General features: G+C 38.5%; 1 protein-coding gene across 5 annotated transcripts in view; it reads right to left on the bottom strand.

Annotated features, from left to right (window-relative positions):
* Positions 1–12277, bottom strand: part of FAM3C (FAM3 metabolism regulating signaling molecule C) — a 45915-nt gene extending 33638 nt beyond the window's left edge. For 2 of the 5 annotated variants that reach the window (XM_045564241.1, XM_045564245.1), the window contains exons 1-2: positions 12097–12277; positions 178–232 (exon numbers count right to left, since the gene is read on the bottom strand). In XM_045564241.1, coding sequence (XP_045420197.1) covers positions 178–190 — 13 coding nt within the window. In that variant the 5' untranslated portion in view covers positions 191–232; positions 12097–12277. Of the gene's footprint in view, positions 1–177; positions 233–8367; positions 8483–11454; positions 11554–12054; positions 12074–12096 lie in introns of those variants that run through there. The other 3 variants (XM_045564243.1, XM_045564242.1, XM_045564244.1) reach the window with 3 other exon arrangements.
* Positions 12278–15501: the final 3224 nt, after the last annotated feature.

The following is a 15501-nucleotide window of genomic DNA, read 5'->3' as shown; positions in this document are numbered from 1 at the left end:
AATGTCCAATTTGTGATCTACCAACTACCTAAAAAAAAAAAAAGGCTAAATAATGATTTAGTTGACTATATTTCAGCTTTGCACTCTATATAGGTTATTTACCCTCACCTTTAATCATGATTTACCAAACAGGTTACACAAAAAGCAAAATTATTTCTACTAAATTAAGTGTCTTACCTGCTACCCTCATGTTTGATTTTTCAGTCTACGGTGCTTTTCATTAAATATGCTCCTAAAAAATCAAAAGAAAAGGCAAACATCATTAGGTCTAGAATGAACGTTCCTCCCTAGAGTTTGATTTGGAGTGTGTATATTAAACTAATTAAATAAATGTTATGACATTTCTAAGTATACCAGTGATGACATTTAATTAAAGAAACTCTTATCAGTGAGCCTGTCTCCTTCCACTGGATCCCACAACCTCAAGGGGAGGGTCTGTGTCTTATCCTGCTGGGTCCTCAACTCCCTAACTGAATGAACAAAGAGTAAAACCCTGCCATGAAGCTTGTAAATAGAAGATAATACCTTATTATTCTCAGTGATTATGCATCTATAAGGAACTTTTGATACTTAGTTCCAAATCTTCAGTTTGCAGATGAGGTCCAAAGAAATTAAGCTGCTTACATAGTTATGAAACAAATTACTTGCATAGAAATGGGGCTAAATTTAGGTTGGCTGACTCTAGTATGTGATGTCACTTCATTTTTGATATGGCACAATTGAAGTATCACTACAATAAGCATTCACAGCAAAGGCTTATTTTATTACCAGGGGCCTCTTCCTTTTCTTGTTTTGCAATTTAAGTTTATAAAATAATATATTCAAAAGTGTAGAATTGACATTTTAAATATCCTGGTAATTATCATTTTTGACAGAGTTTTTTTTTTTTTTTTAAACAGGGTCTTGCTCCATTGTCCAGGCTAGAGTGCAGTGGCATCATCACAGCTCACTGCAACCTCAGACTCCTGGGCTCAAGCGATCCTCCAGCCTCAGCCTCCTGAGTAGCTGGGACTACAGGCACACACCACCATGTCCAGCTGATTTTTCTATGTTTTGGAGAGACAGAGGTCTCAGTATGTTGCTCAGGCTGGTTTTGAGCTCCAGGCTTCAAGCAATCCTGCCTCCTCAGCCTCCCAAACGGCTGGGATTACGCGTGTGAGCCACCTTGTCTAGCTGACAGAGTCATGTTAATACATCAAATGAAGAAACTGTTCCTTGATATTATTTTAATATCAACAAGAAACAAATGCTGGAAAAAAGTCTGTATGTGTATGTTTCCTTCCTAAGAAATAATTCAAGATAGGCAAAATTTTTTCTTTTTTTTTTTTTGAAACAAGGTCTCGCTCAGTTGCCTGGGCTAGAGTGCAGTGGCTTCATCAAGATAGGTAAAATTTAAAAAAGAAAATGGAAAAATAAATGAGTTTGATAGGAAAGCCATATCCAAGTTTAGGTGGACAGTGTTCACAGTCAACTCAACTTATTATAAAGGAATAGAATTCAAAAGAAAATTTTAACTAATGAGTAACATTAACCAGCAATACCTATTTCTCTATTTTAGACTGTGTTTTGATGCTTATATTTCAAGGTCATTGTCTGATCTAGGAATTCATAGAACACTTCAAATAAAAATAATGGCACACCCATGAAGGACACTGAAAAGCGAGATATCCAGTTTTCTTACTACTGGAATAGGCAGGGGGGACTAAAAAGGGATGGGCATTGGACAGCATTCAAAGGTCCAATGCTCATAATATGCTGGCTCCCCTTCTTCTGCACAATCTACCTGAAGAAAATAAGAACACTTAAACTGAGTTGAGTGTTATTGATTTCTTTCCCTTTGTTAATTATCTGAACACCTTCCACGTAATAGGAAAGTCGATGTTATATATCTATTTAAAATAACTACTTAGCCACAGGCTAGGAAAATACTAAAAGGAAACAGGATATACTGAAGTATTCACAAACTATCACATAAAAAGCAAAAAAACCAAAACCTTCTCAGCTTTTCAAATGAAAACCCCAAAAGGTTATAAATCCTCTCTGGCTTCCAGCAAAATTGAACTTTGCTTTCACAACACACACATGCCTTTCCTCCCAGGTAATATTCTCAAATAACCTCACTCTTATCTGAGTGTGGCCTAGGAAAATTTCCTTGAAAGTGTGATAAGCAGTTGGGCACCAGACACTTGCTGTTCTACTTCACTGTTTCCATTCCCTGCTGAGGTCACATCTGTATAATTAGAGTCACTGCCTCATATACCTGCCACCTGTTTGTAACTCCCAACAAGCCTGTTTCTAAACTCATCACTCCTAAGCCCACAATATAAGCAACTACAATTGTCTAGCTGAATACAATTGTTTCCTATTAAAATTTCTCAGAGAATTAACCTTAGTAAAATCTCTAAATTAAAATCTCATCAAATTATATCTCAGCACATCTTTAATTTGCTCAAGAAGCAAATTAATGATGCAAGAGTACAAATCAGCATAAAGAAGGTATACTGAATATATTTGAAAGCAAATCAAGGAGCATCTATTTATAATAATGATGTGCTAATTCTAAATCATTACTGACTTGTCTTCTTAGGAGGACATTTAAAGACAATCTTTATATATAATAATCTTGGGGGGGGGATCAAAAACATAATAGAAACCTCAGACTGAACCACCAACAATCAAATGGGGATAGAACAGGTCCAAAGCAAATGAACACAATAATAAAGGGAGGAAGAGACCTTTGCTATTAATTCAGAACTCTAAATCTAGAGACAACAGGGGAAAAGCTTTACAATATTTTTATATATTATTAAAAGGAAGAAACATACAAATCAGAGCTAGTTACCAAAACCAGAATATTAGTGGAGGATATTTTTAGGACAGATTAAAGAAACAAAAAATTCAGATAGTACATTCATGAAATATTAACACATTTGCTTCAAAAAGTGTCATATAAGCCAACAAGTTTCAGTGTTTTAGATGAATATATAAATGACTGAACCAAATCAGATTGTTAATAGGTAAGGCACATAATCACTGGAGAATCAACAGCTGGGGGGGCCACCATGATGTCCCTGGGCAACAAAACAACAAACTGGATAAACATAAGTGATCTAGACTGAAGAAGAGAGTCTAAACTAGGACCTCAGATGGACATACCGAATTTCACTAAAGGTTTTACAATTTAAACATTTCCTTTAGCCCAACTATCTACTTTGCTCTGATTTAGTGAAATTTTGTTAGTCAAGTAGAAATCAGGCTTATTCAAGGAGGCATTCTTCTAGAATCAATTAACTTCAGGAACAAGAGAGTAAAGGTCAAGTGACACTTCTATACTTTCCTTGAGAAGTGGACTAAATCAGGTGAATTACAAGAACATCGCTCTATATCGTAAGTCATGAAAACAACTGTTTACTAGGAGGAGGATGTCTTGCCAGTTAACTAGGTAATAATGGTAATAACTAGGTAATAATGTATACATATATTTCATTTCACACACATTCTTATTTTACGTAATCTCAGCAGCCCTCAAGATATAGTGGGTATTACAACAGAATTATAGATGAGATCAGGGGATCTGTCCAAGGTCACATGAAGGGTAAGAAACACATACTACAAACAAATCCACTTCCTTTTCACCTCAGTCGCTTACTGACATGCTCTACAAGAGGCTCTACATGTTGACAAAATGCCATTCAATCAATTTTGCTTTTGCAGACTGCCCTAGGAACTGCTAATCTCTGCTGCAAACTAGCCACTCCAGAGATTTGAAAGATTGTCAAAATGACTAAGCTTGTGTGTTAGACCCTGCACCAACAGGAATGACACAAGAAAATGAAGCATACAAATATACCCACTGATATACATATTTAATATTGACAACTAAACTGGAAGAAAAATATTACAAGTTATACTCCACAAATATAAAGAAATTATCACTCAATTCAATCCAACTTCAATTCAGTGCTGGCCAAATTACAATTTTAAGTGAACCAACTGAGTAAGTTCAGACGATTCTAATATTCATGGGAACTGGGGCTTTTTAAGAGGAATAAGAAAAAAGGTCAAAATGCAAACAGATAGATGTAAAGTACACTTAGGCCCTATGATGGTCATTTTATGTGTCAACTTAAGTGGGCCACAGGATGCCTATATATTTAAACATTATTCTGGCAACCCAGAATAATGTCTGTAATGGCGCTTCTGTATGAGATAAACATTTGAATCTATAGACTAAGTATAGCAGAGTGCCCTGTCCAATGTGGGTGGATCTCATCCAATCCATTGGAGACCTGAATAGAACAAAAAAGGCTGAGTAAGGATTTGCTCTCTTTGCCTGTTTTCAACCTGGGACAAAGCCTTCGGACACAAACTGGAACTACACCATCCCTCTCCTTGGCTGCCAACTTGTCAAATGCAGATCCTGGACCTCTCAGCCTCTGTAACCACATGATCCAATCCCTTATGACAATTTATATATATATAAAATATGATAAATTATATGTTTATAAAGAGCTAGATTTATCTATATATAGATTACAGGGTGGTATGTGGCTGGCACAGAATGCATCAAGTGCCCTGTCTCACCCAAATGCCACCATACACGTATCTTTGCCAGGCTGAATACACTTTTGAAATAACAAAATGGAGAGAGGCGAGAAGATAGCATTCATTTGAAAAAATATTAACATTTAAAAACTCAGTGTGATACCTTCATCACTATCATTGTGTTATAAACATTCCAAATTTAATAGAATTTGGTGTTTTTAACACTAAATGATTAAAATTAAAAGTCCAATTACTAACTTAAGAAAGTAATAGTAGCAGGACACTCTGGTACTAAATCCTAGAAGACATCCTTTTAAAAGAATCTACCATTTTAACACACTCTCTCTCCCCCCTGCCACCCCCCCACCCCTGTTAAATAGCTTTTAAAAAGTGAGTATGACCTGATGATTAAAGGGAAATTTTTTAAATGCCTACCTAAAAACTAGAAAAGTATCCCATATTTTTAAAGGACCAAACTAAACTTACATTTGACTAGGGAGAAGAAAAAAGGAACAAAAACCAAAAACAGATTTTTTTTGGTGGGGGAGGGGGCAAGGTAATCCATATGAATTCTATAATGCTAAGAACAACAAATTTTTCAAAAGATCACTGAAGAAAATGATATAAATGTATATCCACTCCTGTATAGTGACCCAGGGGTGAGATTCAAAGAAACAGACCAGAAACTTATAAATAAGTCAGTTGAACCAATAACTAAGTCTTTTAGAATAAATTTTTAATGGTCTATTGAAAATCTTGGGAAGAGAGGAGTATAGATGATCCACATCTCGATTTTTTAATAGTTATCTGAACAAGCATCATATGGCTTTTCTTATTTTCTTAAGTAGCATCATATTGAAATTACATTTAAAAGAGGACTAAGATCTAAAGCGTGGATAAGAAACAGAATTAGAAGTATACCATGGAAAAGCACAAATGAGCCAGACAGTGTTTTTAATTTCCCCCTAGAATGTTAACCACTGCTAGATAGGAAGCAAATGGGGATTACACTGGATAGATTTTATCTTCCTCAACAACATACTATAAATCGCTACACTTTTGCTTTTCATTTGTTCTCCTTCCAATGAATAGAGACAGTAATACTTCAGAAAACTTCTGATTTACAACAACTTAGATAAAACTCTATTCTTCTAAGAATGAAAGTTGGCAAAATATAACTATAATATCCACTTGTCCCTCCAGTTAAAAACAGGTTAGCAAAAGGGCTTGGCTAAATCAGGAAAGTGCTCCACCTAGATCAACTTTACCCCAAAGACTTATTGTAGGGAGAAGTGGCCAAGCTTGACAGACCACACATACTACATTCTAAGAGCGTAAGTATTTCAACATGATCGATTTCAACGTTAAGAATTGCATAGTACAATTCCTTCAATCACTGTGAATCAGCAAAAGAAACCTAGAGTTACTCTTTCCTCTTCAGAAATTAGAGATATCAGATTTCTGCAATATTTCAGTGGATCAACAAGCATTTAACCATCTTTTCCAAAAACACTTTAAGGGATTAAAAACTAAATGGACCTGTGCTCTTCTCTCCCATCCCCAAATCTAACATAGCTAAGCAACTTTTCCCTATATTTCATTTTCCCAGACAATAGCACTGAAGGAAGCACCATAAGCAAGTGGGGTTGCTCTTCACTGAAGTCTTACTAGTGGGGAAAGATTCGTTCTAACCTACAGATATTCTCTCATTCAGTACCTAATATGCCACTACAGCATTTCTTTCCAAGTCGGCAGCCAGAGTTCAGGTTTACTTCAACACAGATTTGGTGTTCACCCAATTACCACTACATCCTGAAACTTTGTAATACAGGGTGGTATGTAGCTGGTGTATATGTGTATAATCAGCTACCTGGCATTAATGAGGGCTATGGACTCTCAACAGAAAAAAGATGGCTAAAGAAATGATCAAATGGGCCAGGCACCATGGCTCACGCCTATAATCCTAGCACTCTGGGAGGCCGAGGCGGGTGGATCGCTTGAGCTCAGGAGTTTGAGACCAGCCTGAGCAAGAGCAAGACCCCGTCTTTATTAAAAATAGAAGGAAATTAGCTGGACAACTAAAAATATATATAGAAAAAATTAGCCAGGCCTGGTGGTGCATGCCTGCTACTCTGGAGGCTGAGGCAGCAGGATTGCTTGAGCCCAGGAGTATGAGGTTGCTGTGAGCTAGGCTGACGTCACGGCACTCTAGCCCAGGCAACAGAGTGAGACTCTGTCTCAAAAAAAAAAAAGAAAGAAAGAAATGATCAAATGATCATATTACACCTGGTGCCAATGAGCCACTAAGTAAATATTTCAGTGGACTATAATTACAAAACAGAAATCACTCAATTACAAGGAAGCTAGAAATAAGACTTCTGAACTGAGCCACCAACACATAAATGACTGGAAATGAGTACAAAAATATAGGGCCAAAGTGGAGATACACCCAAGTTGCACTTAAAGTCACCAGTGCAATTTTCATTATAAACAGAAGTCAAGGATACCTTATATAAACTCTTCATTACAAATATTTTACATGGTAAAAGATCTAAAGAAATGACGAGTTAAAATTCTTTAATCTTGTATCTCCTATGTCTCATAATAACCCTGTAAGATAATAAGAGGGGCCTCTGGTTCCTTAGGCACTTAACATCCTATTTTATTGACTTCAAGGTGCACAGTGCTTCCCTCACTTTAACATGTCTAAACCCAGGCTGAGGCTTATAACCACATTTTTGTTTCTTAGTAGCATATAAAATATTAGTGTACCTTACAAACTATGGCATCACAGATTCAATGAAACGTCGCATCAAGTTCTATGAAGCCCTAACTACAGTGTTACCCACAGCACAGAAATCACAATTATTAGTGTGCTTTTTAAAATGCAAACTCCTGAGCCGATCGTAGATCTGGCGAATCAGAATCCTTACAAGTGGGGATGGAAACTTTTGCATGTTTAACAAGTTCCCCAGGTGATTCTCATTCATGCTCAGATCTGAGAACTTCCGATCTACAGCACACCATTTGAATGCACAAGAAAGGTTAGAGAAAAAAAAGCATGGTAGATCTAGACCAAAAAAATCCGAAAGTAAAATTCATATGACAAGAACTTTCATTCTTTTCTGAGCAATGAATGGAAATCAGCCTGATCTCGGAACAGGTCTTCTGTGGGGGGAAAGAGGGAAAGGTGGGCAGTGAATAATCTGGAGAAAATGTGGAGAGAAACATGGGAAAAAAGAACTTTTGTTTGCAATGGTTAAAAAAAAAAAAAGAGTATTAGATTTAAAATTACCCAAATGTTTTCTTGCAGTTTTTATCTACCAAAGCAGAATTTTGCTTACAAATTTATAATGCAGTTGAGGAAATGAAATGGTGATTTGATTTTTGTAACCCAGAACACAAACATACCAAAAATAGAAAACAAGACAGAACCCTACAAAAGGACAGTTTTGCTTACTCCTTCAGAGTTCTACAATTGTTTAAAAAGTTGTCATCTAAACTACCTTAATCCTACACTATACCATCCAGGGGGAGATGGATGAATGAATGGACGGAAACAAACAGATATTACTGGGAACAATGACAAAAATAAAACTAAATACATTTTAACTACAACAAGTTGAAAATAAATAGGGTATATGAAGCGTACCCTCATAAATTGCTTTAAAAAAAGAGAGCGGGATTAGAGAAAAGCACAGATTGACATACACTTTAACTGCTGTCTTCATCTCGTGTAATTATTTTACACGATACCAGATGACAAGTTATAGGTTCCCGTTCTAAATGTTTAAGAATTCCCCTAAATATCCACCCACTTACGCTGTCTTTAAGTAGTCTGCAGAATTTCAGTGCACCAGGATAGACATAATTCTGTCAGTCAAAGCTTCTATGTGAAGAAATGGAGGAACAGAGTGGTTCCATTTGCCCAAGGGACCTGGATGAAATGCAGTATTAGCACACCATTTCTACCACAAAAACCGAATGCAAGTTAGCAGTGCTAAAGTAAATTAAATTGGAGAACAGACCAGAAGAATCCTTGAGCAGACACAACCAATTAGGCCTCATAAGTGACCTCAAGCTTGCTTGATTTGCAAACATACAAAACCTTCAGCTATTTCTTGTAAATAAAAGCAGAACTTAAATCCAACCAATCAGAAACAGATAATAAACTTATAATTATATAACTAGGAACTTTCCAACAGGATAGAACAAATAAGGCAACTACGTAACTGTAACCAATCAAATGTTTGCTTTGCTTTGCTTCTATGTCCCTCCTACGAAAGCCTCTTTCTTCCTTTTCCTTGATGGAGTCCCCAGACCTCTTCTGGCCTGGAGTTGCCCAATTCATGAATCATTGTTTGCTCAAATAAACTCTACAATTTTATTATGCCTCAGTTTAACTTTTTCAACAGCAGCCACTTGCAAAGAACAGACAGTAAGAAGCTTCTAGTGTAAAATTTTCCAAAAACGTATTACCTGAATCAATTTAAAATTTCATTTTTGTTGACTATACGTCCTTCAAAACTCATTTAATGATCACCTAACTATAGGTAATGAATGGTAGTTAGTTGGCACACCTGATACCATGACACTACCTTAATGAGCCTTGTAGAGTTTATGAGAAAAATCAATTTAGGGACTTCCTCACTAGCACATAAAAACTCACCAGGGTCCATCAACAGATGAATGAAGAAACAAAATGTGGCCTGTATCAATGGAATCATATATATGGAATGGTATGTATCAATGAAATACACAATGGACTATTATTCACCCACAAAAAGTAATGAAGTGCTAATAAATGCTACATCCTGGATAAGCCTCTAAAACATTATGTTAGGTGAAAGAGGTCAGGCACAAAAGAACACATATTATATGTTTCCATTTTTATGAAAAATCCAGAACAGATAAACCCATAGGGATGGAAAGCAGGTCAGTGGTTGCCAGGAGTTGGGAGGAGAAAGGAATGGGGAATAACTGGTTAATGGATAATTGAAGCCCCCTTTTGGGGTAATGAAATGTTTTAGAACTGAACAGAAGTGATGGTCACACAACACTCTGAGTATGCTAAATGCCACTAAATTGTACACTTTAAAATGGTAAATTCTATGTTTTATGAATTAAAATTAAGAAACTTGGGAAAAAACCAAAATGAAGCTAGAAAAATCATGAATAGCAGATTAAAAAATTAGATTGGAAATAAGAGAAATGTAATATAATAATTTCAACCAAATGGAATAGGCCAATGAAAAGGAGAATAAAAGAATATTAATGGAGTACACTGTGGAGACTTAGAGGTATTTGAACACTTTAATCTCCTCTGTGAGACAGTCAGCTGATTGTATTTCAGGAGTTGCATTAAAAAGAAAATCACAAAATCCTTTAAAGTTTAAAGATATTGGGAAATCACCATGTTCAGTTTCCCCAATCAAATTAGGAAAATAAGTATTGCATGATAGTAATTCGGTCAGGGCCATTCATGAAGTAACTAAAAGCAGAACTGTTGTTTAAAATCCAGATTATTTGATCCCAAGAAGAGGGACCCTTCTGGACTAAATTTAAAATGAATTTTTGTTATTTACTAAGTTCTGAAATAGATGGATTTTTGCGAGCCATAAGAGCAAAATCTTTCCCTTCTTGGGTCTTATACCTTTCAGCTTTAAGAAATGGGTATTAAAATTAAAAAAAATTAAAGACTCCCTGCCTTAGAGAAAATAAAAATAGCTTTTGAGGGTCTAGGCTGTCTTATTCATGGTATCCATGATACTGGCACATGGTACGCACTGTAATATTTCTTAAAAATTATAGAAATTTTTGAAAACTGAGACTCATCATTTAAAAGCTAAAATATATGGTGAAAAATATAAAAGTCTTATGATCCCCCACACGGAACATTTTTTGTCATTCAACAGTTTCTAAGCCCTTTGACCCTTTGTCCAAATTATCTTTTCCTTTTTAATGTAACTTCATAAATTAAGAAAGATTAACAATGCTTACGGTGCCAAGCCATATTAAAACTCTGTAATTGTAATAAAACATCCATTAAATTTTTTTGAAAGTCACTTGAACCCAGTGTTAATTTGACTCCTTTTTGAAAGAGAGAAGCCCCCTACAATGGGGACTTTGGGGAATGTGGCCTGTGTCCTTTTTAAAAAATCCCACTGTTGAATCGCAGAGGTCCCCAGGTTGACAATCACTAGACTGAACTCTTTTTATTTCTTCCTATCAAGAAATGCTATATCATGAGCTGAGAAAACATAAGAATCTGGGATGCAAAGCTTCTACCACGTGTATAAAATTGAAAATATTGTGACTAAGTCAGCAAACAGCCAGAGAATTCAAGAGAATGGCTGCCTCTAGAAAGAGGTACAAGGTCAATCATATGACCCAAACCCAATGACGATTTGCTGATTCTGCCAATTTCTTGTTGAATGGCATTCATTAAGTTATTAATTTTTATTTTCTGAGTTAAATGGTGATCTCTTCATACTTCATATAAAGAGTTTATACTGTATGAATAACAGTAATGTTTCCAAAACTTTGGAAAATGTAGTAGTACACCACTCGTCCTGCAAGGTAGTCGCAAGGCCAAAGGATCTGAGGATCTACTGTCAGTACCAAGCTTTAACCTCTCTGGGAGTTTGTATTTTCATCTGTAAAATTGGAAATACAGATAAAAGGACCTATTCACTGAGGCTGTTGCGTGAATTAAATAAATGTGCACAGGAAAGCAGTTGGAACAGTGCCTAGTACGTAGTAAGCAATTTTAGTGTCATTGCACTCATATTTCTGACTAATTAAAAAGAAACCAAAAAAAAAAAAAAAGAGGTTCTATCAATTAGAACAGCAGATCTGTATTACAGGAAATCATTTTTTTTTAAAGGTGCAAGCTGATGAAAACATCACCTCCGCCCCCAAACAGCTGGAGATCTCAATCTCAAATCGGCAACCCGTCATTTGTAGTCTTTAGCTCTCCGGGCACTAATCGTCACACACGGTACAGAACTGTGGGGCAGCAGTCACCAAACGAAAAGAAAAAGAAATGACACCGAGCACCCAATGACTAAACAGGCTGTAAAAATAAACAGGACCTGCAGTTTAGGAGACACTAAAACTTTACAAGTGAGTCAAGACGGCCCTCCCCGGAGCTCACATGCAACACCCAACTCCATCCCAGCCTCGGAGCGCGCGGGGGGACCGCGCTGAAGCCGCGCTCCAGGTGCGCCCCAGGCCGGAGCGCCGAGACCCCGCGCCAGGTGCGGCCGCCGCCCCGCCCTCCGCAGGGCCAGGGGGCGCCCGACAGGAGCCGCCGGGGCGGCGGCGCGGACCCCCGGCCCAACGCGCTCGGGGCCCCCGGTCCCGCCTGCGCCCTCCCCACGGCCGCACGCGCGTGACGACGCGGCCGCGCCCCGGGGCCCGCCCCCGGCCGGCGACCGCAGGGGGCGCGGCAGGTGAGGGGGGAGGTGGGCGTCTGGCTCCCCCGGCCTCCCTCCGTCCCTCCCCCACCTCGGCCGCGGCTCCGTCCGCCTCCCCGTCCGTCCGTCTCACCGGCCTCCCGCCCGCCTTGCGGCCTCCCCGCGGTCAGTCCTGCCGGAGGCCGACGGAACCCGCCGCCTCCAGCCCGCGCCTCCGCTTCCTCCCGGGCTCCTCCGGCTTCCCCTCTCCCCGGCGAGTGGCCAGGAGAAAGCCAGCTCGCCTCCGGGCCTCCTCCCACGCTGCCCCGCCGCGACCAATGAGCCCCCGCCGCCGGGAAGCCGCGCCCGCCCCCTGGCGGTGGAGGACCGAGCGGGCGCCCACGCAGGCCGCGGGGAAGGGCCGGAGAGCGGAGGGAGGGGTCTGCGGCCCCGCCGGCCCGAGCCCGCCCGGCGCTGCGCTCTCTGAGGCTGCCACGTGGGGACTGTCGCGGCGGCGGTGGTGGCGGCACACGACTGGGTCGCACCACAGGAGGGGGGAAATGTGTCACGGCCTCCTTCCCCCATTCCCACACACAAACCCCCAGCCTCAAAGGCACAAATTTTAAACCGACCAGGCCCATCCTAGAGATCCACCAGCTGGGGATATATGAGATGATCACATCAGCCTAGGACCTAGGTACTTGCCTTTGACTCCTTGAAAGCTAAATAACCAATCGTGAAAATCCTACCGGTCCAGGGGTCTTTAGAACTCTGATAACCTTAAATACGGGACCCAAGGAGAACAGTAGTGCAAGTCATGTTTATTTTTTCAGTTATTAGCTACACAGCAGTTAGAAATGTTTTTCTCTGTTAGGACATTTTTCCATGATTTTGTTGATAACTGGGAAATCAATCCAAATTTTACTATATAAGACTTGAGAACACAAAATTATCTCATAATTCACATCCATATCCTAAAATAATTAATAACTATTTATTATTAGATAGAATATTGGAATAATCCATGGTTGCAGAAATTAAATTGCATTAAAGAAATAACAGGGTTTGATTATAGTAGGTATTGTACCAAAACTTAGCTTTCCTCCAAAAATATACAACACATAAACTAAGTAACTGAATTCAGAGGTTTGTGATGTATTGTAGGGGGAGGAAGCAATAAATGAATTATCAGTGTCTTGGATGTGCCAAACGCTTTGCTGGGTATTTGTGTATGTGTTCTCATTTAATGCTCACAACTCAATCAAAGTAGATATTAGTTGTGTATTACTTTAACAAATCAAAAAACCAAGACTCCAAAACTGAGTTTAAATAACTTGTTTAAGAATACAAAGTAGTAAGTTGTGAAGTTGGAATCCAAACCTAGCTCCATGTAGCTCCAAGTAAACAAGCAGGTACTTTATCACAGGACCAAAACAAAAAAACACAACACTTACTGTACACATTCCTCCCCTGGGCCCCTATGTCCCACTGAAAGAATTTATGAAGCCTCTTGAGTAGGGAGATCAGGCCCTATTTATGAAAGAGCTTTTTGCTCTATAACCAAACTGGCCTGATTGAAAATTACATATGGCACATTCTTACAGCACCACACCTGAAAAATAATTCCTATGCTGAACATTTAGTGTGTTTCATATTCTATTTTCTGGCTGGTCTGATAGTAGGGTTATCAGAACTTATTAACATTTGTGTCACTAAAGTTGGTATACAACCCCCCACTGCTAAATTTGACTGGCTTTTAAAACAGTAATAATAATAATATTCTATTCTCCATTGACCATAAGATATAGCTTAGAACCATTTGGTAGGTAATGAAATTAATTACATTAATAAATAAAAAATTAATAACAGTGGGTGCTAACCAACATTTTGTTGTTGTCAATTGACTGAAATAGAACAGAAGAACAAAAACAGAGTTCATAGCACAACTTGAGGATCAGTATTCTTCATGAAACATTTGTATAGTATTATGTGTGGGTGAATATCTCTGTGTTTGCATGTCCTGGGCTACAATGTAAACTATATTTCTCAAGATGGGTTACAATTTTTTAAAAGTTGGTAAATCACTTCTTTAGGACTCCTGTTGAACAGCCAGTATAAAAGAGTAAAGATAACTTCCTACTTTTACTTGGCAGGGGGTGAGGGAGACAGGGGAAGTAATCAGGCTTAATGATTAAGTTTAAACTTCACATCTCCAGGAGGTATAAGCCAAGTGTTGCTATGTTACATAACAATAGGTAATAATAATTTATATATTTAAATCTAATATTTATTTTCTACTTTCTGTGTGCCAAGCACTTTTCTACTCACTTTGCATATGTTGACTCATTTAATGCTCACAATAATCCCATAAATCCAGGTGAGAAAAATGAAGGACTAAAAGGGAAAGTTGCTCAAAGTCTTACTGCTAGTACCTGACAAAGCCAAGATTCAAATCCACATGCCTAACTTCAAAACTCATCTTTTTTGTTTACTTGATAGGAACGTTCATTCTCTCTTTAATGGGCATAAGGTTTTATATAAAACTATAACCTGTACTATTCTCCATATAAGGATTACATATTATTATTAAATATAAAATTTATGAAAAGCCTCAGAATTTTCATTGCACGTACTCTCAAGCAAAATAGTCCATTTGGCATCATTTTTTCTGCATATGGAGTAGTAGATTGTATGCATAATATGGCCACCAACAATTCCCCCATTTCTGTACATTCCATGCCACTTTTACCATCAAGAGGTAATGTCTGTATCCCCTCCTTTTAAATGTAGGCTGGCCCTGGGACTGGTTGTGACCAGAGAATATTGGGAGGTGATGGTGTGTGATTTCTGGGCTCAGGCCTTAAGAGAACTTGCAGCTTCTATTTTCCCTGTCTTGGGATCCAGTCACCACATAGTGAAAGTCAGACTAGGCTACTGAATGATAAGAAACTACATGCAGAAAGAGAGAGGCCTAGCTATCCTCAAACCATTCCAGCCACCCCAGCTGAGGCACCAGACACATGAGTAAAATCATCTTGCGTGTTCCAGCACCAGTTAAGTTCCCAACTGAATGCATCACATGAGTGACTCCAGATAATACCACGTGGAGCGGAACTGCCCAGCTGAGACCAGCCAATCCACAGAATCTTGAAATATAACACGCTTTTTTTTTTTCTTTAAGTTGCTAAGTATTGTGGTAGTTTGTTACATAGCAATAAATAACCGAGTCAGGGAGGAGGAAAATGTTTGTGGGGGGAAAAAAATCTGACCAACCCAGGGAATAGGATTACTTTAAAATATTAAAGCATGTTTACATTGGGTTATAGACTGAAACCTGTGGAGAGGTGGCTAGAAACCCACCTAGGAATAGCAGAAGAAAAAAAGGGGGGCGGGGAAGAGGTACAATAATATAACCAAAAGTAACAGTGTCAAATTTTACATATATACTGGGTAAAACACCACACCCAGATGTGGTTTCAATACTATTGTTCAGAATTTTCATAAAGATGTGAATTCAGAACTCTCAAAGTTCATCCTTGCCTGTAAATATTAAATATTA

Source organism: Lemur catta, chromosome 11 (assembly GCF_020740605.2).
Source record: "Lemur catta isolate mLemCat1 chromosome 11, mLemCat1.pri, whole genome shotgun sequence".
Lineage (NCBI taxonomy): Eukaryota > Metazoa > Chordata > Mammalia > Primates > Lemuridae > Lemur > Lemur catta.
Note: the sequence above shows the minus strand (reverse complement) of the source record. Positions and strands in the feature narration are given on the sequence as shown.